General features: G+C 41.8%; 1 protein-coding gene and 1 non-coding gene across 2 annotated transcripts; one reads left to right on the top strand and one right to left on the bottom strand.

Moving 5' to 3' along the window:
• Positions 1-63: 63 nt before the first annotated feature.
• Positions 64-25,553, bottom strand: Tmem128 (transmembrane protein 128). Its single transcript, XM_004669825.2, has 5 exons — positions 25,080-25,553; positions 22,993-23,134; positions 10,945-11,103; positions 2,116-2,224; positions 64-845 (listed from the first exon to the last, which is right to left on the bottom strand). Exons 1-4 carry the CDS (start codon positions 25,168-25,170, stop codon positions 2,125-2,127), a joined length of 492 nt encoding a protein of 163 aa, XP_004669882.1. The 5' UTR covers positions 25,171-25,553; the 3' UTR covers positions 64-845; positions 2,116-2,124.
• Positions 18,870-19,002, top strand: LOC123454960. The gene has a single exon (XR_006633599.1). It is a non-coding gene; the product is annotated as a small nucleolar RNA SNORA33 (small nucleolar RNA).

Raw genomic sequence — 25,553 nt, 5'->3', positions numbered from 1 at the left:
TCCCACAAGCAGTGACTGATCAGTCCCTTTACAAGGAAAAGAATCAACTCAAGTACCTCTGTGTCAGCATACTTATGACAGGTTTAATGGGAGCATGTTTATATTTGAATGTACAAACACTGTCTTCTTGTGGTCTTTTAAGAGTACAGTAAACTGCTCTAAAGACAGGTCTCCATTATTTCTACAGTTAAAATGCTAACAGCTAAAAACATAAAACTATTCTCAAGTTTGTATTAAAAAATGCACAAGTGGAAAAATATTTTTATTGAAGTGTTACAGAAAAGTTATATACAATTAGAAATGATTAAAAGTTTATTGTTTAAAAATACTAAAAAGCCCTTCAATTACACCATGATAAAATAAAATGAAATAAAAAAGCACAGACTTCCACTTGGTCCTCACTTCAAAAGCCCCCTACAAAGAGACATGTAGTGATTACTAATGCTGGGCTACAGGCACAAGACAATTCCTTTATATATGACCAATCTCTTTACACAACAATCTGCTAGCCCTTCAGTGGGAGAAAACAGGATTTTTAAAATTGGGAGTACATTGTGTTCACATAATAAAACCACTACTTCTTCCAAAGATTCAAATAGATTAACACTGCAAAATAGTGACTTCTATGTACCACAAAAAAATTAATCACTTGTTTACGAGCATGCAAGTAAATATAATTTATTCTCATTTAAGCAACAGTTTATGCTATGAAGTCAAATTTTCTCCGAGGAAACTACTCACACCAGAGACACCAGAGCACATTGTAATTTTTCATTATTATCTGTCGGTGATGGGTTCAGCAAGCTGATGTCCCATCATTCACTTTAACTGTTGTGTTCTTAAGTCTGAAAGAAAACAGTACTTATGTAACATCTTAAGCTCATTAATTTACATTAAAAAGCGAACTGCAATCTACATACCACCACACTTCTTGGCTCTCCTTTACCAATCATACCCAGACCAGCAGGAAGTCCAAAGCTCCCCAACATCTACAAGTCACATCAAACAGCCAGAGATCTATGGCCACTAAGAAGGAAGGAGAAGGTAGAAAGTTGGCCAAGGGTTGTGCTGAGATGTGAGAATGACCCAGGAACCCTGAGATACTTGAGATGACACACATGTGCACAGGAAAAAGGGGCCTACTACAAGGGTTTCAATGGTCCCTAGACACAGCACAATCATTGGAGGACACTTTGTCTACACAGGGCACGGTGCTGACAATCTCAGAGCAACAGTGGGATTGTGCCCAGTCCTTCATCACACAGCCGTGGCCACTTTCCCCTAAAGCCACAGGGCTCCTGCTCTGTCAGCTGGCACCAGGCTCCTCCATTACCCCATCACTTGGTTTCTAACTTCCACTTCTCTGAGCTTCACTTTCCACATCTGCAAACTGCTATACAAAGTCAAGCTTTTCCAGGTTCAGATGTGGTGGCATGAGGAGATGGAATATCTTTGTGCTTCACCCTAATCACACATAAGTATTCTCAATACTGTACATAAGGCATCAGAACCAGGGATGGATAGTTTGTGGGGACATAGAAATTCTATAAATAATACGGGAGGTAAAAGGTTGACAATGCATCTGTCTACTTTTTATAGAAAACGGCAGATATTCCCTCCCAATTGGGGAAAATACATTCCTCTTTAAGAACAATCTTGCCAGTATGTATTGTGCACATGCTGACTTAAGTTGGTTTCAATATAAAATGGTCTCACTGTGAACTTAGCTACATTGGAAGGTGTACATACTGCCTGTATAATGCAGGGTGCCTTCTCTGAAAAAAAAAAAGACACTTAGAACTAAATTGTATAAAACGCCCTGATCCTTTTCATCTGAATCCAGTGGCTGAACAGTTCTGGTGCCAACAGGAAGCAGCTGTGTCACCATGTGTCCAGAAAATGACAAAAATGTTTTCTACATGTTCAGTATTAGGAAAAGCATTTGAGAGCCAGGCATGGTGGCGCATACCTTTAATCTCAGTACGTGGGAGGCAGAGGTAGGTATCACTATGAATTCAAGGGCACCCTGAGACTACATAGTGAATTCCAGGTCAGCCTGGGATGGAGAGTGAGACTCTACCTTGAAAACCAAAAAAAAAGCATTTGAGATCTTACCTTCAGAAATCATCCAAGGAGTGAGATGAACATCACAACTCCCATAAACTGGGTAAGCAACAGCAAGGGAGTGAAAAATGACCACACATTCCACAAAGCAACGTTGAAGCTGAGAGGGACAAAAAGCAAATGAAGACTTACAATAGCAGCCATAACATCTCCAATATGCTTTGCTAGATCTGCAGACACACAGCTAGATTTAGTTTTATTTGAGCGCATGATTCCAGGCAGCAGCTTCCTCTATACATCACTTCTCAGCCACAGGATATAACCAATAATGGAAAGATAACTCTACATGTATTGGACAACACAACTTCTTCAAAAAGCTCTCAGAATGGATCACCAAAGACCTTTACAGGGAGCTGGAGTGGCACAATACAACATTAAATCTCTTTATGTCAGTGTTTAAATTGGACCAAGAATTAAAGTGGTTGTGGAAAAAAAGTCTAAAGCATTTCCTCTTAAAAATAGAATGGAGCTGGGTATGGTGGCGTATGCCTCTAATCCCAGCACTCAGGAGGCAGAGGTAGGAGGATCACCATGAGTTCAAGGCCACCCTGAAACTACATAGTGAATTCCAGGTCAGCCTGGGCTAGAGTGAGACCCCACCTCAAAAAAAAAATAAAAAACAAAAAACAAAAATGGGCTAGATACCTATGACCTTGCACTGTCTGGCACTACCTGCACAGGACCTTCATACTAGAAGGAAAAGATGAAAACACCAAAATAAAAGAGAGATAAATTGAGAGGAAAGGAGATATGATGGAGACTGGATTTGTGAGGGGGAAAGTCTATAATTATGGAAGCTGTCAATAAAAAGTTTTTAAAAAAACTTTTAATGGAGAGATAGGGAGAATGCTCAGTGTTTAAAGGCATTTGCTTGCAAAACCTAACAGCCTGGGTTTGGTTCCCCAGCACCCACATAAGAAACACAAACTGTCTCATGCATATGGAGTTCATTTGCAGTGGCAAAAGGCTTGCTGCTCCTATTCTCTCTCCCTCCATTGTTCCACCCCTCCCTCCCTTTGCCCCTCTGCTGGCAAATAAATAAGTACATAACAATATTTGAAAAAAAGAAAAGAAAAAGAAGGAAAGGGGGATTCCGGGTAAAATAGCAGCTTAGGAGCCACGCCAAACCAGCCTAGGGAGGGATTTAAGCAAAACCCCAGCAAAATACACTCTTCTTCAGAAAATTGAAGAAGTATAGGTAACTCATAGACACAGCAGAGAATGCAGAGAGACCAAGACCCACCAGAAAGGAGGAAAAAGGCCAGATCCCACTGAGGCAATCGCGCATGCAATCTGCGCCAGGCGACGGCAGCAGCAGCAGAGATCAAGCAACAGATGTTTCAACTCCATCAGCATTCTTGCAAAGTTAAGAAATTTGAAGGAAAGACAGCTGAGATCAACTAAAGGGCTACTGAAAGTGCGATCAACTCCAGAAGTCTGAACTCTCCTATCCCCCACCATCAGAACCAAGAACCTCCAGGATTCAGCCCCCAGCGGCAATGCAGCCAGTAGAGCAGATCAGGGGTACAGCTGCACCGCACAACACGGAGGGATGGAGGCGGGCACTGATCATTGGTGAGATTGGAAGCCACCCCAAAAGGTAATGAGGCTGACTGACAAAAAAAAAAAAAAACAATCAAACAAAAACGGGAACACAGTCCTGCAAGAGCTAGTCTCCTTTCCCTGTCAGGGCAGGTTATGGGGTATATATTACCATTTTCAAATAGCCTGTATTTGGTGGTTGAATTTTATTGCCTTTGGTACTTTCATATACATAGGGCCTTTGTTTTTTGCTTCTGTCATTATTGGGGGCAGGGTCTGATCTAGATCCAGGTTTACCTGGACCCCAATTCAGGACAGAAATCTCTACCTCTCAGCTGACAAGATTAAGGGTGTAGAACAACACACACCCTCGGGGATTTTGGCTTTATAAGACTATCTGTTGGTTTTAATCCCCACAATTGCATACTCTGTGCTGTTTTTTATTGATTATGTATAGTACTCAGTTGAAGTTTGGAATTTGCTAGTAAATTATTCCACCCAGTCCACTAGACCACTTGCTTAGCAATCAAACTCAACACCGAGGATTACTTCTGTGGTTTGGCTGGGGGACAAGAGCTATACCTGACACCTTGAACTCATATCCTGAGGGTAGATAGAAGAGGATTGCGATGTCTGGGAACACTGCAGATAAGCAGAAAACCCCAAGCATCAAATCAACTCAGGATGCAAAAGTCGCTGCAATATAATACAAGAAACTCAAAGAATCAAGACAATACAGTCCCACCAAAAACTATAAATCCTTCAGAACTGATCACCAATGACACTGTTTTAGATGAAATGCCTGACAAAGATTTCAAGAAAATGATGGCATCTATGCTCAAAGAAATCAGAGAAGAAATGAAGGGAATCAAAGAAGAAAACAAAGTAATTAAAGAAAACAAATTTCTGAAAGAGAATACAGGAAATCAGCTTCATGAAGTAAAGAGGTCATTATAAGACATGAGTAAGGAAATAGAAATACTGAAGAAAAACTAGGCTGAAATCCTGGCTCTGAAGAATAGAGTCACTGAAATTAAAAAAAAAAAAAGCCTCTGTGGAAAGCTCTCCAGTAGAATGGATGAAGGAAAGGGCAGAATATCTAAACTACAAGACCAGGTGGCAGATATAATACAGTCCAACAAAGGGAAAGACAAGCTAATAGAAAGGTATGAATGGAAATTTCAAGCTATCCAGAACATTATGAAAAGATCAAACATAAGAATTCAGGGCATAAGAGAAGGAGAAGAATTTCAATCCAGAGGCTTAGTAGGTATTTCCAACAAAATTATAGAAAAAATTTTCTTTACATTGGGAAAGAAATGCCAATGCAGATACAAGAAGCTTTTAGAACACCAAACAGACAAAACCTGGAAAGAACCTCTCCTCACCATGTTATAATTAAACTACTAAACATTCAAACCAAAGAAAATATATTGAAAGCAGTTAAAGAGAAGAAGCAAGTCACCTACAAAGGCAAGCCCATCAGAATAACTGCAGATTACTCAACACAAACTTTAGAAGCCATAAGGGCTTGGAATACATCATTCAAAGATAACTGCCAACCAAGATTACTTTATCCTGAGAAATAAGGACATTACACACACACACACAAAAAAAAAAAAAAAAAAAAAAAAAAAAAAAAAACAGGCTAAAAGAATTTATGACAGCTAAACCAGCTCTGCAGAAACTACTTGAAGGAATTCTTAATGCCGAAGAGAAAGAAAATCGCACACAGGAGGAAATAGGAAAAAATCAACCACCCTCAAATAACAGTTAAATGAGTAAAGGGAAAACAGGAAACACTACAAAATAAGAAAAATGGCGAGAATAAATGCATACCTTTGAATAATAACTCTTAATATCAATGGCCTCAATGCACCATTGAAAAGACACAGGCTTGCTTGCACACTGGATTAAAAAGCAGAATCCTTCCCAGCACTTGGGAGGCAGAGGTAGGAGGATCGCCATGAGTTCAAGGCCACCCTGAGACTCCATAGTGAATTCCAGGTCAGCCTGGACTAGAGTGAGACCCTACCTCAAAAATCCAAAAAATAAAAAAAATAAAAAAAAAAAGCAGAATCCTGGGCTGGAGAGATGGCTTAGTGGTTAAGCACTTGCCTGTGAAGCCTAAGGACACCAGTTTGAGGCTCGATTCCCCAGGACCCACGTTAGCCAGAAGCACATCTGGAGTTTGTTTGCAGTGGCTGGAAGCCCTGACGTACCCATTCTCTCTCTCTCTCTCTCTCTCTCTCTCTCTCTCTCTCTCTCTCCCTCCCTCCCTCCCTCCCTCCCTCCCTCCCTCCCTCCCTCCTTCTCTCTGTCTGTCACTCTCAAGTAAATAAATAAAAAATAAACAAAAAAAGTTAAAAAAAAGCAGAATCCTGCCATTTGTCAAAAAATAATAATAAAACACTTTTTAAGTACGAATTATTTTCAGTTACTGAATTTACAAGAGCAGAAGCTAACACAAAAAGTTATAAACAGTTAAGTTTTCTAGATAGGTATAGATTTTAATATATACTTGGATAAATGTGAATCTTAAATAACATGATCTACTGAACTGAAAATAGCATTTCTTGGGATTATCTTAGTTGTAAGAGAAGTAGTAAAATCAATCATTGGTATGCCCACATCATTTAAGGGTTAATAATGCCACATCATAGTGTCAAATATCCCTGCTCTTCAACTGAAATCAAGTCATAGAAGGCATATGTCATGTAAAATGAAAATATATATATAAAGATACATGTTTTTTTTCAAAAATCAGACTCTGAGCTGGGTGTGGTGATGTGCTCCTTTAAGCCCAGCACTGGGGAGGCAGAGGTAGGAGAATCATTGTTAGTTCGAGGCCAGCCTGAGACTACATCATGAATCCTAGGTCAGCCTGGGCTAGAATGAGACTCTAATTCAAAAAAACCAAAAAACAAAAAGAAAATCCAGGCTGAAAAGATTGCTAAGTGGTTAAACCACTTACCCACAAAGCCTAATGACCTGAGTCTGATTCCCCAGTACCCACATAAAGCCAGATGCACAGAATGGCACATGTGTCTGGAGTTCATTTGTAGCAGCAGGAGACCCTGCTGCACCCATTCTCCCTTTCTGGTAAATAAATAAACAGTTTTTAAAAAATAAAAATCTAATGGAACAGCCGGGTGTGATAGCACAAGGCTTTGATTCCAGCACTAGTGAAGCAGAGATAGGAGGACTGCTGTGAGTTTAAGGCCAGCCTGAGACTACAGAGTGAGTTTGAGGTGAACCTGGACTAGAATGAAACCCGACCTCCAAAAACCCAAACCAAACCAAAAAAAATCCAATATACATAAAGAAAAAAAAAACTGCAAGAGCAGGTTGGGTGTGGTGACACATATCTATAATCCAGCACTCGGGGGCATGAACACCTACTCACAGACTTCCCATACTTTCAATCCCATCTCCAGGGTTCTGGGCAGTATCCAATACAATGTAAACACTATGCAAATCATCATTCTGCTATCTTAGTTAGGGAACAAAGGTAAGAAAAAAGACTGTTTAGTACATATGAAGTTTGTGTAAGTCAGTGGCAGGTTGAATCCCTGGATACAGGCCAATGGCTGGCAATATAACATCCTGGAAGAGTCTGGCATCCTCTACTGAAGTTGTAGGTATGTTTACCTCTTGAGTATACAGACATATATAAACCAACAGAGGGCTAGAGAGATGGCTTAGCAGTTAAGGTGTTTGGCTGCAAAACCTAACAACCCAGGTTCAATTCCCCAGAACCCATGTATGACAGATGCAAAGGTGGCACATACATCTGGAGTTAGTTTGCAGTGGTTGGAGGCTCTGGCGTACCCATTCTCTCCTTCACGTTCTCTCTAAAATAAATAAATGAAATACTTTCTTTAAAAAAAAAAAAGGGTCTAGAGAGATGGCAGAGTGGCTAAGGAATTTGCTTACAAAACCAAAGGACTTTGGTTCAATTCCTCAGGACCCATGTAAGCCAGAAGCACAGGTGCCACATACATCTGGAGTTCATTTGCAATGGCTTGGAAGCCCTGGCATGCCCATTCTCTCTCTTTCTCTCTCTCTTAAATAAGTAATAACTAACTAAATAAATAAAATATTTTTTAAAACCAGAGGGCTGGCGAGATGGCTTAGCAGTTAAGGCACTTGCCTGCAAAGCCAGAGAACCCAGGTTGAATTCCCCAGGACCCATGTAAGCCAGATGCACAAGGTGGCACATGCATCTGGAGTTTATTTGCAGTGGCTAGAGGCCCTGGTGTGCCCATTTTCTCTCTCTAGCTCTCTTCTTCTCTCTCTCTCCCTTTCAAATAAATTAATAAAAATAAATTTCGATAGCAGATCAAATATCGCTCCCCTGCCATAGAAATCCACCAATATATACTATAACTTGGCATTCTAAATCACAAACATATGGTATTTAAAAATCTAGGTATATTTAAAAGAAACCAAACATTACTTTATGTATTTCAAATAACTCAGTCCAAATTCAGACCTCTATAGTTATTAGAATCTTCAATACAAGTAATGATGATAGTTAAATAGTCTTTTTTTTGTAAACAACTGAAAGGTTAGATGATGTTCTGGTATATTTAGAAATATTATGAATTTCTAAAATGATTAGGTCTACTTATATTGTAGAGTTTAAGCTTACAGATGTTTGAAACCAAAAAACTATCAAAAAGCAACCTACTAGAAATTTTTGCTTTATTTTTAATCTGTCAAGGAACTAATTTAAATTTTCATTTTAGACAAATGATTTTTTTAAGATCAGTCTTCTTGTCTTCTTGTGCAGACAGAAAGAAAAACAAACAATTGATTTTCAATTGTCAAACTGTCCAAAAGTATTTAAAGTGCTAAAAGTACTTAAAACAAATTTATGGCTAATCAAGACTAATCATAGCCGGGTGTGGTGGTGCATGCCTTTAATCACAGCACTCAGAAGGCAGAGGGAGGAGGACTGCCATGAGTTCTCAACCACCCTGAGAATACATAGGGAATTCCAGGTCAGCCTGGGCTAGAGTAAGACCCTACCTCAAAAAAAAAAAAAAAAAAAAAAAAAACAAAACAGGGCTGGAGAGATGGCTTAGTGCTTAAGTGCTTGCCTGTGAAGCCTAAGGACCCTGGTTCGAGGCTCGATTCCCCAGGACCTATGTTAGCCAAATGCACAAGGGGGGGGGGGAGCATATGTCTGGAGTTCATTTGCAGTGGCTGGAGGCCCTGGTGCATCCATTCTCTCTCTACATATATATATCTGCCTCTTTCCCTCTCTCTCTCTGTCACTCTCAAATAAATAAGTAAAAATAAACAAAAAATAAAAATAAAAACAAATAAAAGAAGATTGCCAGGTGTGGTGGTGCACATCTTTAATCCCAGCATTTGGGATGCAGAGGTAGGAGGATCACCATGAGTTCAAGGCTACCTGAGACTACATAGTGAATTAATTCCAGGTCAGCCTGAGCTAGAGTGAAACTCTACTTCGAAAAACCAAAAAAAAAAAAAAATTAATAAGAATCTGAACCTTAACACAATACTTATCACACAATTTAATATGTAGCAGAAATATACAATTGATATTTTTGAACTGTGTTAATTTTTCTGCTGTATTTCAACTTACCAAAACAATGTTAAGAATGCATCTTTAAATAAAATCCCAAGCTGGAGAGATGGCTTAGCAGTTAAGTGCTTGCCAGTGAAGCCCAAGTACCCCAATATGAGGCTCAATTGCCCAGATCAACATAAGCCAGATGCACAAGGTGGTGCATGTATCTGGAGTTTGTTTGCAGTGGCTGGAGGCCCTGATGCACCCATTCTCTATCTATCTGCCTCTTTCTCTCTGTTTGTCTGTCACTCTCAAATAAATAAATAAATAAATAATGCATCTTTATAAATGCTTGCTAATTGATAATGGAAATAATTTAATAATGGACTAGATAGGATGTTAACAATGAAGCCATATGTTTGTCTCATTTTAAAAATTTTAACAATCATTTAATATACCATTTTGCTTTACCTTTAAGAACAGTTCAATTAAGCAAATAAATAAGTTCTTATTTATAGCGAGACATATTCCATTGACTTGTGCTGTAATGTGAGAAAATGTACATGTTTTTCTTGGTTTTTATCAATGTGAAATAAAATTTAATTCTGGCTAAAAATAAATAAATAAAATAAAATATTTTAAAAAACAGAGGTCAAGTATGTTCTTTTTTTTTTTTAATTTTTATTTATTTGAGAGCGACAGACACAGAGAGAAAGACAGATAGAGGAAGAGAGAGAGAATGGGCGCGCCAGGGCTTCCAGCCTCTGCAAATGAACTCCAGACGCGTGCGCCCCCTTGTGCATCTGGCTAACGTGGGACCTGGGGAACCGAGCCTCGAACCGGGGTCCTTAGGCTTCACAGGCAAGCACTTAACCGCTAAGCCATCTCTCCAGCCCTCAAGTATGTTCTTAATGACATCCTTCTAGAAAGAAAACTCCAAGCTGGAAGCAGCCCACAGGTGCTCACAGCAGCTGCGCAGATATCATGATCAACTGTACAGTGGAATGACTGGCAGTGTTGTGAACCACTGTGCAAGCTGCACATGTGCTGTCAGATATAAAAGAATGCACACGATATGAATCTCTGAAGTCAAAGCTCAGAGTATAACGGGATGCAAAAGCAGTTAACTGCAGCAGAGAGGGCAGTGGAGGGACAGGACAGGGCTAACAGATTGCTAGCTTGGATCTTTTAAAAAATATTTTATTTATTTGAGAGAGCAAGAGAATGAGCATGTCAGAGCCTCTGGCCACTAAAAACGAACTCCAGATGCATGTGCTACCTTGTGCACATGGCTTATGTGGGTCCTGAGGAGTAAAACCTGGGTCCTCGGGCTTCACAGGCAAGCTCCTTAACTGCCAAGCTCTCTCTCCAGGCCTAGATCATATTTGATCTAAGTGAGATCTGCACTAATGCTCATTTCATGATTAATTCATTCAGCTATACTTTTGTTTTTTGGTATATATTGTAAACACAATGAAAAAGATTTAAAAAGCCAAATGGAATAAGTACAGAACATCACCATTTGTGCCTTAATAACTAAGTGGGGAATGAGGAAGAGAGAAAAAGGAAGAAAGAGGGGCAGGCAGGGAAGAGAGAAGGGGGAGGGAAGAAGGAAGGGAGGGAAATAAAAAAGGGAGACAAGAGAACAGCAAGGTCTATTTTTGTAGTGCAACTTGTTTCTTCTTTAGAATCATACAAGTTTTTCATTCACATTCATCATTTCAACATTAACTTACCAAATTCCTGCTGCAATGAAAGTAGCGGTGGTAACAGGCACCAGTGCTGGAAACTTAACATCATACTCTTCAATGCCACGGTACCACTCCAGATAGACTATACAGTACAGTGCAACGGACACACTCACAAGCAACAAGGCACTGCCGAAGAGAAACCAACTGTGGAGACAAAAATAATGTGAAGTGTGGCAGCACACAGACTATGACCACCTCTTTCCACAGTCCTCACTGACTCCCGGAAAGAACAGACGACCCACAATGACCTGCTTTCAGCTCAGTCTGTCCAGTGGAGGAGCTTTACATTCACCACGCATGTGTTCATAAACCAGTCAGTCAGCCAGGGAAGCACCCTGGCTACAGCACTGCATTTTCTTTCAAACTTCAGGACAGTGACTTTCTACACCTCCTGTTTCCAAAGGGCAATCTATTTGCTGACTGCACCTAAAACCTGCTTCAGCATGTACGAGACAGCCAGATCACAAGGTAGCACAAGGGTCTGGAATTCATTCATAGCAGTGGCTAGAGGCCCTGGCTCACCCATTCTCTTTATCTGTATATCACCCTATCCCTCTTATAAACAAACAAATAAAAATATTTTTAAATGGCTTATCAGTTAAGGCACTTGCTGGCAAAGCCAAAGGACTCATATTGGATTCCCCAGCACCTACATAAAGACAGACACACAAGATGGTGCATGCATCTGGAGTTCATTTGCACTGGCTAGAGGCCCTGGCATATCAATTCTCTCTCCCTCCCTGTCTCCCTTCCTCCCTCTCTCTCTCCCTCTCTCTCTCTCTCCCCCCCCCTTCCCTCCCTCCTTCCCTCAAATAAATAAATAAAACTTTTTTTTTTTTTTGGTTTTTCGAGGTAAGGTTTCACTCTAGCCCAGGCTGACCTGGAATTCACTATGGAGTCTCAAGGTGGCCTCGAACTCACAGCGATCCTCCTACCTCTGCCTCCCAAGTGATGGTATTAAAGGCGTGTGCCACCACGCCCGGCTTGAAAACATTTTTTAAAATATATTTTATTTATTTGGGAGAAAGAAAAAGGCTGAGAGAAAGAGAGAGAGAGAGAATAGGCATGCTAGGGTGTCCAGTCTCTGCAAATGAACTCCAGATGCATGTGGCCCCTTGTGCATCTGGCTTACGTGGGTCCTGGAGAGTCGAACCAGGATATTGGCTTTGCAGTCAAATGCCTTAACTGCTAAGCCAATTTTTTAATAATAAAAAAAAGATTCCTTAAAGGTCAAGGATGTAAGAACAGTTGAGGAGCCCTGAACCCAAACCATGGTACTCTTGCTTTGTCTGAATTCTTCCTTCTGATTTCATACACATGCCTGGTACAGTTGCTCATTCTAAATATGGGAAAAGATGAAAACATAATTTAAAACTCTCTGAACAAATATAATACTGCAAGTCAATGGCCTCAACCCAGACTGTTCCTCAGTCACCTCTGTCTTGTCCCATTTTCTAAAGTTTTGGTTCTAAGAAAAGTCTGAAATATCTGGGATTGCAGTTTCAGTTGGGTTTTCCCTTTCATTTTAACACACACAATCAGTATTTTGGGTCTTATTTTAATTTTTTTTTTTTTTTTTTGAGACAGGGTCTGGCTATGTTGACCATGCTGGTACTGAACTTGCAGTGATCCTCCTGCTGCTGCCTTTCGAGTGCTGGGATTACAGGTATACATTGCCACAAAACAGTCAACAAAGAGCGTTTAAAAACTATGCCTTGGGCTGGAAAGATGGCGTAGCGGTTAAGCGCTTGCCTGTGAAGCCTAAGGACCCCGGTTCGAGGCTCCGTTCCCCAGGTCCCACGTTAGCCAGATGCACAAGGGGGCGCACGCGTCTGGAGTTCGTTTGCAGAGGCTGGAGACCCTGGCGCGCCCATTCTGTCTCTCTGCCTCTATCTGTCTTTCTCTCTGTGTCTGTCGCTCTCAAATAAATAAATTAAAAAATTAAAAAACAAAAACAAAAACTATGCCTTCCCAAGATCTTGATAACATGTTTTGTTTCAATATTGACCTGTCTTTCCTATCACTGAACACCCAACCTACTAGCTCAGAATAGATTTAAGGAAACCTAATACTTTAAACTTACTTAGGCTTGAGCTCAGGTCTTAGAGAATAAGCCACTTTCAAGAGCAGAATTCCGCCCTTTTATGCACCCCTCTCATTCCATCCACAGTTTCTGAGACCACCACTACTGAGTTCTGACCAAAAACACAACTACTCAAACCCGTGGTTCTTGTGTATGCATCCATGTTTTTGCCTCTAAGTGGCCACTTCTGCCAAGGACAGGTCTACGATTTCACTGTCTTTGCATCCCCTACAGCCCTGGTCCTTTGTCTGTGTACCACCTGTGCAACAAGAGCATGTGGTCCCATGCCCTTCCACTTACTGCTGCAATTGCCCTCCCCTGCCCATATTACCTGCATACAATCATTTAACTCTACAATTTCCTTCAACTTAAAGTATTAAGAATAATTGATGCCCAGGTAAGATGGTGGCATACTGGCCACCCCAAAGCAGCCTTGGGAGGGAAATAAAAGAAAACACAGCAAAATATACTCTTCTACTGAAAAGCAAAGGTGTATAAAGTTATTATCAACCTCAGCACAGAAGCAAGAGAGACCAAGAACGGAGAAAACCAACCAGAATCCTGCCAAGACTCCAGCAGCCCAGATCAGCACCCACACAGGCAGTGCAAACAACAGAAGCAGAAACATGGTAAAGGGATTTCCCACACACATCAGCCTCCTCACAATTAAGACACCAGCAGGCACCAGCTGAGCAGCTACTGAAAGAGATACAAACCAGACTAGCTGAACGGCTCCTTCATGATTCCAGGCTTCCTGCAGTCTCCCATCCCCCAACTGTCAGGGCTGTGAATGACCAGAGAACTCATTCACCCCCAACTGCCTAGCACCAAGATGGATCCAGGTGGGCACTCGGCATTGGTGAGATTAGAAGCCATTCCAAAAAGGTAACTGGGACTACTTATACAAAGACAGATAGATAGGCCTGCACTAGAAATACTAATCTCTCTTTCCATGTCAAGAAGGTGATGTGAATGATATATTCTTGGTTGGTTTTACCATTCTCAAATAAATTGTATTTTGGTGTTGACTATTGTTGCTTTTGAACATTTCCTGATTTGTAGAGCCTTTGTGATTTTTTTCTGTCATTATTGGGGGCAGGGTCTCGCTGGCTCCAGGCTGACTTGGAACCCATTTCAGACTAGAAATCTCAACCTCCTAGTTGACAGGAGTAAGGGTGGGGGCAACACACACCCTTAGGGACTTTGGCTTTATTAGATTATCTGTTTAGTTTAATCCCCACACTTGTATACTTTGTTGGTTTTGATTTAATGTCTCTATTACTCACATGAATATTAGAATTTGCCAGTAATTTGCTCCAATCAGTCTACTGCAACACTTGAATAGCAGGCAAACTCAACACCTATGGTCACGTCTGCTGTTTCTCTTGGAGTATAAGGAGCTATACTTAGCATCCTAAACTCCTACATTGAAGATTTATAAAGTCAGGTTTACAGACCAATCTCCCTCATGAACAGAGATGCAAAAATTCTCAACAAGGCTCCTGCAAGGGAGGAGGAGGAGAAGGAATGTGGAAGGCAGCGGTGGCGCGCAGGGTGACAGGCGGTTCCTGGCGCAGGCTGCTGCGGCCCCAGCGCCCCTTCCTCGCTGTGGCCCAGGCCCACCCGCGATCGTGCGTCCTCCCTCCTCGTCCCTGAAGGGAAGGAACCGAGCCCCAGGGACTTGGCGCTTCCCGACCTGTTGGAAGATCTGACGTTCTGACTTGCTTCCTGCTCCACGTTCCTGACCCGGAAGGGGGCGGAGGGGCAGGCACCACGTCCAGGAGAAAACAAACCACCCAGATCCCCGAAGTGGTCGTCCCTGCAGGGCTCGACCCCTGGCGTACACCCGCCAGTCCCTTCTCTCTGGGTGGAAGTGGCCGGTCAGCACCCAGACCCTCTCTCCCTTCCTCCCGTCCACCCACCCAGCCCCCCCCTTCACCCTCCTGGTCCTTGGAGAGCTGCCCGCCATCCCAGGGCCCAGGCCACGCGCGGGAGCAGCAGGCCAGGGGGGGCACGGAGGCGGTACCACCTGGGAAGAGGGGAGAAAAAAAAATTCTCAACAAAATATTGGCAAACAGAATACAAGAATATATCAGAAAGATCATTCACCCTGACCAAGCAGGCTTTATCCTATAGATGCAGGGATGGTTAAACATATGGGTAAATGTAATACATTATATAAATGGACTGAGGACAAAAACATCACACTGATCATCTCATTAGATGCAGAAAAAGCATCTGACAACATCCCATCATGATAAAAAGTCCTACAGAAACTCTAAATAGAAGGACTATATCTCAACATAATAAAGGCTACTTATGGTAATCCTACAACCAACATAATACGAAATGGAGAAAAACTTGAAGCTTTTCCACTAAAATCAAGAATAAGACAACAGTGTCCACTGTCCCCACTTTTATTTAATATAATACTGGAAGTCTCAGCCATAGCAATAAGGCAAGAGACACACTTAAAAGGGATACAAATTGGAAAGGAAGAGATTAAATTATCACTACTTGCAGATGACATGATTCTATATATAAAGGACCCTAAAGACTCTATCAGCAAACTGTTAAGAGCTGATAAACACTTATAGCAATGTTGCAGGACACAAACTAACATACAAAAATCAGTAGTCTTCCTATATACTAACAACAAACACACTAAGGATGAAATCGGAGAATTACTCCCATTCACAATTGCATCAAAAAATAAATAAATAAATAAAGTTCCTTGGAAATAAAGGACCTCTATAATGAAAACTTTAAAACACTCGGCAGAAATTACAGAAGACACTAGGAAATGGAAGGACATCCCATGTTCTTGGATTAGAAGAATTAATATGGTGAAAATGGCAATCTTACCAAAAGCAATCTACACAATTAATGCAATCTCCATCAAATTTCCAATAGCATTTTTCCATGGAAATAGAAAGCAATCCCAAAATTCATTTGGAAGCACAAAACCCTCAAATATCTAAAACAATTCTGAGCAACAAAAATAAGGCTGGTTGTATTACCATATCTGATTTTAACCTATATTACAGAACCATAGTAATAAACAGCAGATACACACACACACACACACACAAGACACACAAGACACATAGATCAATAGAACAGAATACAGGATCTAGATGTAAGTCTGGGCAGCTATAGCCATCTGAATGAGAGGAAATCTTTGCCAGCTATACATCTGACAGAGAATTAATATCCAAAATATACAAAGAACTCAAAAAAACTAAATAGTAGGAAATCAAACAACCCAATTAAAAAATGGGCAGTGGGTGCTGGAGAAATGGCTTAGCGGTAAAGGCACTTGCTTACAAAGCCAAAGGACCACAGTTCAATTCCCCAGAATCCATGTAAGCCAGATGCACAAAGTGGTTCATGCATCTGGAGTTCATTTGCAGCAGCTGGAGACCCTGGTATGCCCATTCTCTCTCTGTCTCTGTTTCTCTCTCTCTCTCTCAAATAAGTAAAAATAATATATTTTTTAAATGGGCTATGGAACAAAATACAGAATTCTCAAAAGAATTATAAATGGCATATAAATATCTAAAAAAAAAAAAAAAAGTTCTACATCCCTAGCCATCAGGGAAATACAGATTAAAACTACGTTGAGATTCCATCTCACTAATGTCAGAATGGCTATCTTCATGAAAACAAATGACCATAAATGCTGGTGAGGATGTAGAAAAAGAGGAACCCTTCTACCCTGTTGGTGGGAATACAATCTGGTCCAGCCATTGTGGAAATCAGTGTGGAGGTTCCTGAGACAGATAAAAATAGATTTACCATATGATCCAGCTAGACCACTCCTAGGCATATATCCTAAGGACTTAACTTACTGTGTTAGAGACAGCTGCTCAATCATGTTTATTGCTACTCTACTCACAATAGCTAGGAAATAGAACCAGCCTAGATGTCCCTCAACTTATGAGTGCATAATGAAGATGTGGCACATTTACACAATGGAGTTATACTCAGCAGTAAAGAAAAATGAAGTTATGAAATTTGCAGGAAGATGAATGGATCTGGAAAGGATTATACTTAGTGAGGTAACCTAGGCCCAGAAAGCCAAACATCACATGTTCTCTCTCATATGTGGATCCTAGCTATAAATGATTGGACTTCTATGTGAGTAGGAATAAAACTCAGTAGATGCCAGTAAGTGAGAAAGGGGATATAAAGGGAATAGAAAGGGAAGGGGGAACTTAATAGGATGATATTGTATATACGTAAATAGAAGAACAGATTAATGGGGATGAAAGGGCCTAAGTGAGGTCAGGGGAAGAAACTGAGTAAAGGAAAGGTGGAAGGAGGGCTAATCAAAATCTAAGAGGATGGCTGGGCACAGTGGTGCACACTTTTAATACTAGCACTTGGGAGGCAGAGGTAGGAGGATTGTCATTAGTTCAAGGCCACCCTGAGACTACACAGTGAATTTCAGGTCAGCTTGAGCTAGAGTGAGACCCCACCTCAAAACAAAACAAAACAAAAAATCTAAGAGGATATAAATAAGTCATATGGAAACCTACTTTTTTGGACAATGGAATAACCAGAAGCCATAGATTGTTACTAGAAAATTTTCAGTGCCAGGGATGGGATACCTACCAGTGAGTTGTTGGCCAGGGAAGACACTGATGCCTCCAAAACAGGTCAGTGTTGAGGCTCTTGGTTTCCCACCAGGAATAGATGGTAAGACCCTATTGATGAAGACTCCACATACTTAGGCTACAAGGTCACGAAGAAATCCTGATGGAGCTGACCTGAAAGCTTCCCCTCTATAGACCAGCTGACAGAAACTGGAAAAAGCTACACAGCATGCCATTTAATGGGAGAAAGACAAATAACCAGTACAGATAACCAACAGTGCACACTACAAACCTTAAATTTGGCCAGTCAGGCCAAATGAGTCAACAGGTACAATAGTGGCATGTCTGTTATGGGGGAAACCAACCACTCTCTAATTGGACTGTAGGCCCACTCCTTGGGAGAGAATTCATTCTCGATACTGAAAACCCACAACAGGGATAGTCATGAGCCCTAGGGATGTAACGTCTGCTGGTGTCTGGTTAAATGTATATACTATGTTCACCAAACTGTCCAGTAAGCACTTCTCTTAATATTCATATCCATATATTAATGCTGCTCTCACTTTTGGTTAGAGAAGCTTCTCTTTTCAGATGGCAGTGACCTTGGGATGACACAGAAGACACCATGGTGCACAGGAGAGACAGAGGCGTGCTCAGCACTGAAATATCTCTATCACACCTTCCAAGGCTCAGGGTCCACTGTGGAAGAGGTGGCACAAAGAATGTAGGAGCCAAAGCAAGGGTAAGACTCCTTTCAGCATGCACCTCCAGACACAAAATGGCCTAGATATCCATGACCTTGCAGTGCCTGATATACCTACACAAGACCATCACAATAGGAGGAAAAGTTGGTCAAAATAAAAGAGAGACTGATTGAGAGGGGGAAGGGGTTTGATGGAGGCTGTAGTTTCACAGGGGAAAATAGGGGGAGGGAGGGAATTACCATGGGTTATTGTGTACAATTATGGAAGTTGTCAATAAAAAAATTAAAATTAAAGAAGCAGAAAAAAAGGAATCAAAGAACCTAATTAAAAAATGGGCTACTGAAGTAAATAGGGAGTTCTCAAAAGAAGAAATACAGATGGCCTATGAACATCTGAAAAAATTGTTCTACATCCTTAGCCATCAGGGAAATGCAAATTAAAATTCTTGAGAATGACTACCTATCAGAATGACTACCATCAAGAAAACAAATGACAATAAATGCTGGGGCAGAAGTAGAAAAAGAAAAGCCAGCTAACTAATTGGTCTGCTTATCTGAATGTGTTTCTGCAGAAATGTAGAGAGCTGGCAATAGTGATGCCATGTTACGAGCTTTAAGGATAGTTGAGGTCATTAAGGTCCCTGAAAATGGCTACAATACCTTAATGTTAAAGCATTTTCATAAGACTTAATTTTAATATAACTTGTTCTAAGTTTAATGAAAGCTAAAAATTAATAAATTGCATATTTTTTTAAGAAAAAAAAAAAGAAGCAGAAAAAGAAGAACCCTTCCTACACTGTTGGTGGGAATACACTCTGGTATAGCCATTGTGGAAATAAGTGTAGAGATTCCTGAGACAGATAAAAATAGATTCACCATATGACCCAGCTATACCTCTCCTAGGCATATATCCTAAGGACTCTTCCAAGTACCTTAGAGATACCTGCATAACCATGTTTATTGCTGCTCTACTCACAACAGCTAGGAAATGGAGCCAGTCTAGATGTCCCTCAGCTGATGAGTGGATAATGAAGACGTTGTACATTTATACAATGGTGTTCTATTCAGCAGTAAAGAAAAATGAAATTTGCAGGAAAATAGATGGACCTTAAAAGGATTGTACTTAGTGAGGTAACCCAGGCCCAGAAGGCCAAATATCACATGTTCTCTCTCATATGTGGATCCTACCTACAAATGTTTGGACATCTATGTGAGTTGGAATAAAACCCAGTAGCAGAGGCCAATAAGCCAGAAAGGAGATATAAAGGGAAGAAAAAAGAAGGAGGGGGGACTTAAGTAGAAGTAGAAGTAGATTAATGGGGTGGATAGGTGTAAGTGAGAAGAACAGACTGAATAAAGGAAAGTTGGGGTGAGCTAATCAAAATCTAAGAGGGTATGAGTAAGTCATATAGAAAACTACTTTAGAAGCCATAGATTATTCAGGAAATTTTTCAGTGACAAGGATAGGATATCTTCCAGTGAGCTGTTGGCCAGAGTTTCCTGATGCCCCCAAAATATTACAGGCCATTGCTGAGGCTTTTGGTTTCCCACCAGGAACAGATGGTAAGACCCTGTTACTGAAGACTCCACATGCTTGGGCTGCAAGGTCACTGAGAAATCCTGCTGGATCTGAGCTGAAAAGTTCTCCTGTATAGACCAGCTGACAGAAAGCTGGAAAAAGCTATGCTGCAGGCAGTTCAATGAGAGAGAGAACTCACCAGTAGAGATAATCAACAGTGGACACTGCAAGCCTTAAATTTGGCTAGCCAGGCCAAATGAGCCAATGGGTGCAATAGTGGTATGTCTGTTATGGAGGAAACCAACTGCTCTCTAATTGGACTGGAGGCCCATTCCACAAGAAGGAATACATGCCTGATACTGAAAACTTATGAAGGTGGAAGTCATAAGTCCTAGGAGTGTAACATCTGCTGGTGTCTGCCACCAAACTGCCCAGTAACCACTTCTCTTAATGTTCTTACCCATATATTTATGCTACTCTCCCTTTTGGTTAAAGAAGCTTCTCTTGTAAGATGATGGTAACTTTGAGATGACTCAAAAGGCACCATGGTGCTGAGAAGATATAACAGAGGAGTGCTCAGCACTGAAACATCTCTATCACACCTTTCAAGGCTCAGGGTCCATTATGGAAGAGATGGCGGAAAGAATGTAAGAGCCAAAGGAAGGGTATGTGCTCTTCCAGACATAAAATGGCCTGAATACCCATGACCTCTCAGTGCCTGATACTACCTACACAAGACAATCATAATAGGAGTAAAAGATGATGTCTCCTAAAACCTTGAAAAGGTCTATCAATAACCTGCCCAACATCCCATGCAGATACCTACACAGCAGGCAGGCACATGGCCTAGTAGGCCTGGTAATGAGTCTGTGGCAGCCTAGAATAAGCTGCTGAAGGGTCACAAATACACCCCCCTCATCCCTGGCACACAAAGCCAGAACCATCTCAAGCTTATGAATGAAGGACCCCTGCTGCTGGTGGTGTTTCAGGTTCTCTTCTCTCTTTCCCAGCCCAAGTTTTAAACCAACTAACACATGAAGCATTTAGGCTGATGAAAACTAAATGTCAGTTTTGCTGCCAACAGACCTGTGGGGAAATCATGGTTTGGGGGAGTGATGGCAAAGCTTTTCCCAATACTGAACTGACAGACAGACCTACCCCTAGGTTTCAGACCACAATGCAAACCTAGTAACCTCCATAAAACCAAAGCATGAGAAAGCTGGCCCAAATGTGCTTCCTATAGGCAATCAAGTCCCAGAATCTGCTTCCTATAGGAAATCAACTCCCAAAAAGAAGATACCACTCTCCTATATTCAGCTTATCTCAAACTCATTCAGGCAAGCCATACCATGAGCAGAGAAAAGGTAAATAGAACGGAAGGGTAGGAAGGTCACAGTGTTTAAGAAAAGTTCTTCTCATGGAAATAAAGGAAGAAAAGCAAGTGTTCTCTTCCCCATAATTTTTTTTTTTTTCGAGGTAGGGTCTCACTCTGGTCCAGGCTCACCTGGAATTAACTATGTAGTCTCAGGGTAGCCTCGAACTCTCGATGATCCTCCCACCTCTGCCTCCCAAGTGCTGGGATTAAAGGCGTGCGCCACCACGCCCGGCTTCCCCATAATTTAAACAACTCCTAGCTGAGGAAGTAGCTGAGCAGTTTGAGGCACCAGTTTAAATGACTCCCCTCTGCCAGGCTCAGCCCAGCTCCATGGCCTCCTCTTCCAGCAGTCACTGACAGGATGCCCATCCTCTCATGATTCCACAGGCCCACATTCCTGTCTGCATCTTTATGGCTTTCTCAGTACTTTCAATTACTGCTCTGGACTCTAAGCAAACCAGCCCTCACATGCCACCTGACACTCACCAACATTTCCCTCTGTTCTCTGTTATCTGGGGACTGTACATCATTCTCATGTGATTAACAGCTAGTGCCCCAGATCAACTCAGACTCAGATTAAAGGAATCTCAACCCCTGTAAATGAGGGGCTATTCGACCCATGACTCCTCCCACTGACCTTTACTGCAGCTCTCAGTCATACTCTCTAATTACCCTGTCAGCCTTAACTACTCAGAAACACACCCCAGGCCCATTCTCACTGGCCAGTTCTTTTCCAGGTCTCCTGCAATTTGCCCTCACAGACTGCCCTCTCTACAAGGATTAAGATCTTCTTTTTTTTAATTGAACTTATTTATTTATTTATTTATTTGAGAGAGAGAGAGAGAGAGAGAGAGAGAGAGAGAGAAAGAGCCATACAGAGAGGGGGAGAGGGAGAATGGGCATACCAGGGCCTCTAGCCCTTGTGCTGCCTTGTGCATCTGGTTTATATGGGTACTGGGGAATCAAACCTGGGTCCTTAGGCTTTGCAGGCAAGCATTTTAATTGCTAAGTCACAGGCTGGAGAAATGGCTTAGTGGTTAAGGTGCTTGCTTGCAAAGCCAAAGGACCTAGGTTAGATTCCCCAGGACCCACATAAGTCAGATGTACAAGGAGGTGCATGCATCTGGAGTTTATTTGCAGTGGCTGGAGGCCCTGCTGTGCCCATTCACTATCTGACTCTCTCTCTCTCCCTGCTTCTCTCCTTCAAATAAATAAATATTTTTTAAAAATTAATTGCTAAGTCATCTCTCTAACCATAAGATCTTGAATTCACTACGTTCCTCATCCAAAACCACTGTGCTGAAAAGGCATACTGAAATAATGTGCAGTTCTCATCCGCTCTTCTGTGCATGCCCAGAGCACACATCCTCTTGGCTTGTTTGTTCCAGCTCTTCTGAGCATAACTGACAAATTTAAAATGGTATGCATTCAAGGAATGCAATGCCATGAAGTATTCATTCATTGTAAAGTAATTAAATTACTACAGTAGGTTAATTAACATCCATCACCTCACAAAGTTACATAAGAGTAGAAGGGAGGTATTGAAGACACTCCAGATATAACATACATTAAATCCCCAGAATTTATGCAACTTATAAGTAAAAATTTTGTGCCTTGGCCATTTTGTCATATTCCTGTCTCTCACCAGCATCTCCAGTATCCTATATATGGCAGAGATAGGAATTATCTAAATGTGTTAAGAATTCAATATAACATGACAATATAATATGAATTATGAGAACAAAGTTTTCTTACCTATTAGTATGAAAATTTTCTGTAAGGGTTTTAAAGAAATCAACATAATAGGTCACAATAATGGATGCCAAAATCCAGAATCCAGAATGGATATTAAGCCTTGGAAGAGGCTTCTCCTTTTTCTCAACAGCTGTGGAGTTTTCTGCAAAATAAGGAGTTTTCTACTTACAACCTTAACCATAGTAGTAAGAGGACAAACATGTAGCTTTCATAAAATAAGTCATCCAGAGCCTTTCTTTCTCCTTTTTAAAACACTTTTAATTTTTTGTGTATGTGTGTGCTCATGTGTGTGCACTGGTGAGTGTGGGTGGGTGGGTGTGGAGGTCAGAGGACAACTTCCAGGTTGGTCCTCCGCTGCCAACTCATCTGAGGCAGGGTTTCCTACTGTTCTTTGCTGGGCTTGCTTCAAGCTTCAGGAAATTCTTGTCTCTGCTTCCCCTCTCACCATCAGCAACAGAATGCTGGAACCACAGCTTTTAACTTTTTATGTGGGGCCTGGGGTTCCAACTGAAGTAATTCAGGTTGAGTAGTAAGCACATTATCCACTGAACCATCTCTCTAGCCCCACAGCCCAAGCTTTCTAACAAATAGAACCTCTCCCATTATAGCACCATTTCCTTTTGTAAAGCCATCAAGACCTGCTTATATTGGGGCCAGGGATGCACCACAGTATATACTCAGCATGTATGAAGCACTAAGTTCTAGCCCAAGCATCAAAAAAGAAGGGGGGCTGGGGAGATGGCTTAACAGTTAAGCCACTTGTCTGCAAAGCCTAAGAATCCAGGTTCAGAAATAAATAAAATAAAATAAAAAGGGGGGGGAGAGAGATGACTCAGTAGATAAAGACACTTGTTACAAAGCCTAATGGCCTGGGTTCGATGCCCCAATACCCACACAAAGTCAGATGCACAAAGTGGCACATGCATCTGGAGTTCGTTTGCAGTGGCAAGAGGCCCTGGCATGCCCATTCTCTCTATCTGCCTCTCCCTTTAAAAATTTAAAAATACTTTTTAAAAAATAAAAAAGGTAGATTTATATTTGCAGAAACAATAGGAACTCAGTAAAAAATATGTTCAATACATCAACTTATTTTCTCTAAATAAATTTTGAAATCAAATTTACATTTCACAAACTTTTGGATACAATGACACTTTGGAAACATAAGAATTTTAACACTATCCCATGTTTCCTTTGGGAATGAAATTAATCTTGTTAATTAAGAAAAATGTCAAACGCGAATGTAAGTTCACAAAACGGTCTTGTAATCTTTGGCATCTGTTTATATCAAAACATTTTAAACAAGCTTTCGTGGAGGTCACACATGAAACGGCACACCAGAGCTCCCGGCACAGCATGGTCAGGAAAGGTGATAGGCACGTCATTTCTTACATCTGGGAAACAAACTGAGAAGTAACTCTGACACACACACTGTAGGTTCATGGGAGGTTCTGGGTTTCAGGTGGCCATCAGAATCTTTGGAGAGCTTGTTCATAATACATGCTGTGGAAGATACCCTCAAAACTTACATCATGCCCAGCTATGCCTGGGCGAGGCACTGCTTGTGATTATTTTGAAAAGCTAAAACAATGGTTTCACAGCACACAGGACAAAAAGGCCTAGAACTGCCTCCCATCTTTACTCAACCAACAGTACCTATTCCTCCTTCCTTACAGTATGCATCTGTTTTGTACCAAATGGTGGCACTGTTCTGCGCTTCCCTCTGAAAACCACCCACATTGACACCTGTGATGTATCTGGCAGTGAGACACCCAAGCTTAACCAGATCCCTGCTGACAAGCAACTAGCATACTTCCACTCAGTCTCTATTACAAGCAATGCTGAAGTGACAGCCTTTGCACACACGTCTTCGTGTGCTGGGTTCAAGTACGTTCTTGGGTAAATTCATAAGACTTCTGGGTAGTTTCCATTTCAATGGGTGTCCGCTCTCCACGGAATCCTAACAGCAGGACACCGAACACGCAACTTGCACAACTACTTGCAGCCTTGGGAAATGGACCCGGTCCTCCCGACCGCCACGGCCTCGGAAGGCGAGCGCAGCTCGGAGCGCGGCCCGCGGGGCGCCTCACCGGGCCTGGCGTCGCCCTCGCCGTCCGGCCGGGCCTCGGCAGGAAACAGGTACCGCCGCCGGAGCTGCTCCCGGGCCCGCGCAGCGTCCATCTTGGCACCGCCCAGCCCCGCTGCGACGGAAGTGACGCGTGGCTCGGCCGCGTCGGCTCCGAGGGAGAGTCTCCCTGCTCCCGGCTGAAACGTCCTGTTACCTTCGCCGTTTGCGTGGTCGAGAAACTAAGTTAGCCTCATACAACCCGCGCTCACATCTACAAAAGAGACTTGAATTTTAAAATATTGACCCTTCCCGACCTCTGAGGCGATGCAACGCTTACGTCAACCTACGTAGGCCGGGAAGGACCAAGATTACGCCTCTGTGTGCGCGGCCCAGGAAACGCCCGGTGCCCGCAGTTTTCAGAACTGACCAGCCAGGGCCAAAACATGGAAAACAATCCTCCGTCCAAGCCTCGACCCCAGCCCCCAGTCCCGTCCGG

This window comes from Jaculus jaculus, chromosome 14 (genome assembly GCF_020740685.1).
Source record: "Jaculus jaculus isolate mJacJac1 chromosome 14, mJacJac1.mat.Y.cur, whole genome shotgun sequence".
In the NCBI taxonomy this organism is placed as follows: domain Eukaryota; kingdom Metazoa; phylum Chordata; class Mammalia; order Rodentia; family Dipodidae; genus Jaculus; species Jaculus jaculus.
Note: the sequence above shows the minus strand (reverse complement) of the source record. Positions and strands in the feature narration are given on the sequence as shown.

Bases quoted from the DNA above. Each gene is read 5' to 3' on its own strand.
- Tmem128 (XM_004669825.2), bottom strand. From the start codon at position 25,170: ATGGACGCTGCGCGGGCCCGGGAGCAGCTCCGGCGGCGGTACCTGTTT. The intron at 11,104-22,992 runs GTAAGAAAACTT...TTGTCTCCACAG, and splicing joins GAAAATTTTCATACTAATAG to TTGGTTTCTCTTCGGCAGTG. The intron at 2,225-10,944 runs GTAAGTTAATGT...TGTCCCTCTCAG, and splicing joins TTCATTGCAGCAGGAATTTG to CTTCAACGTTGCTTTGTGGA.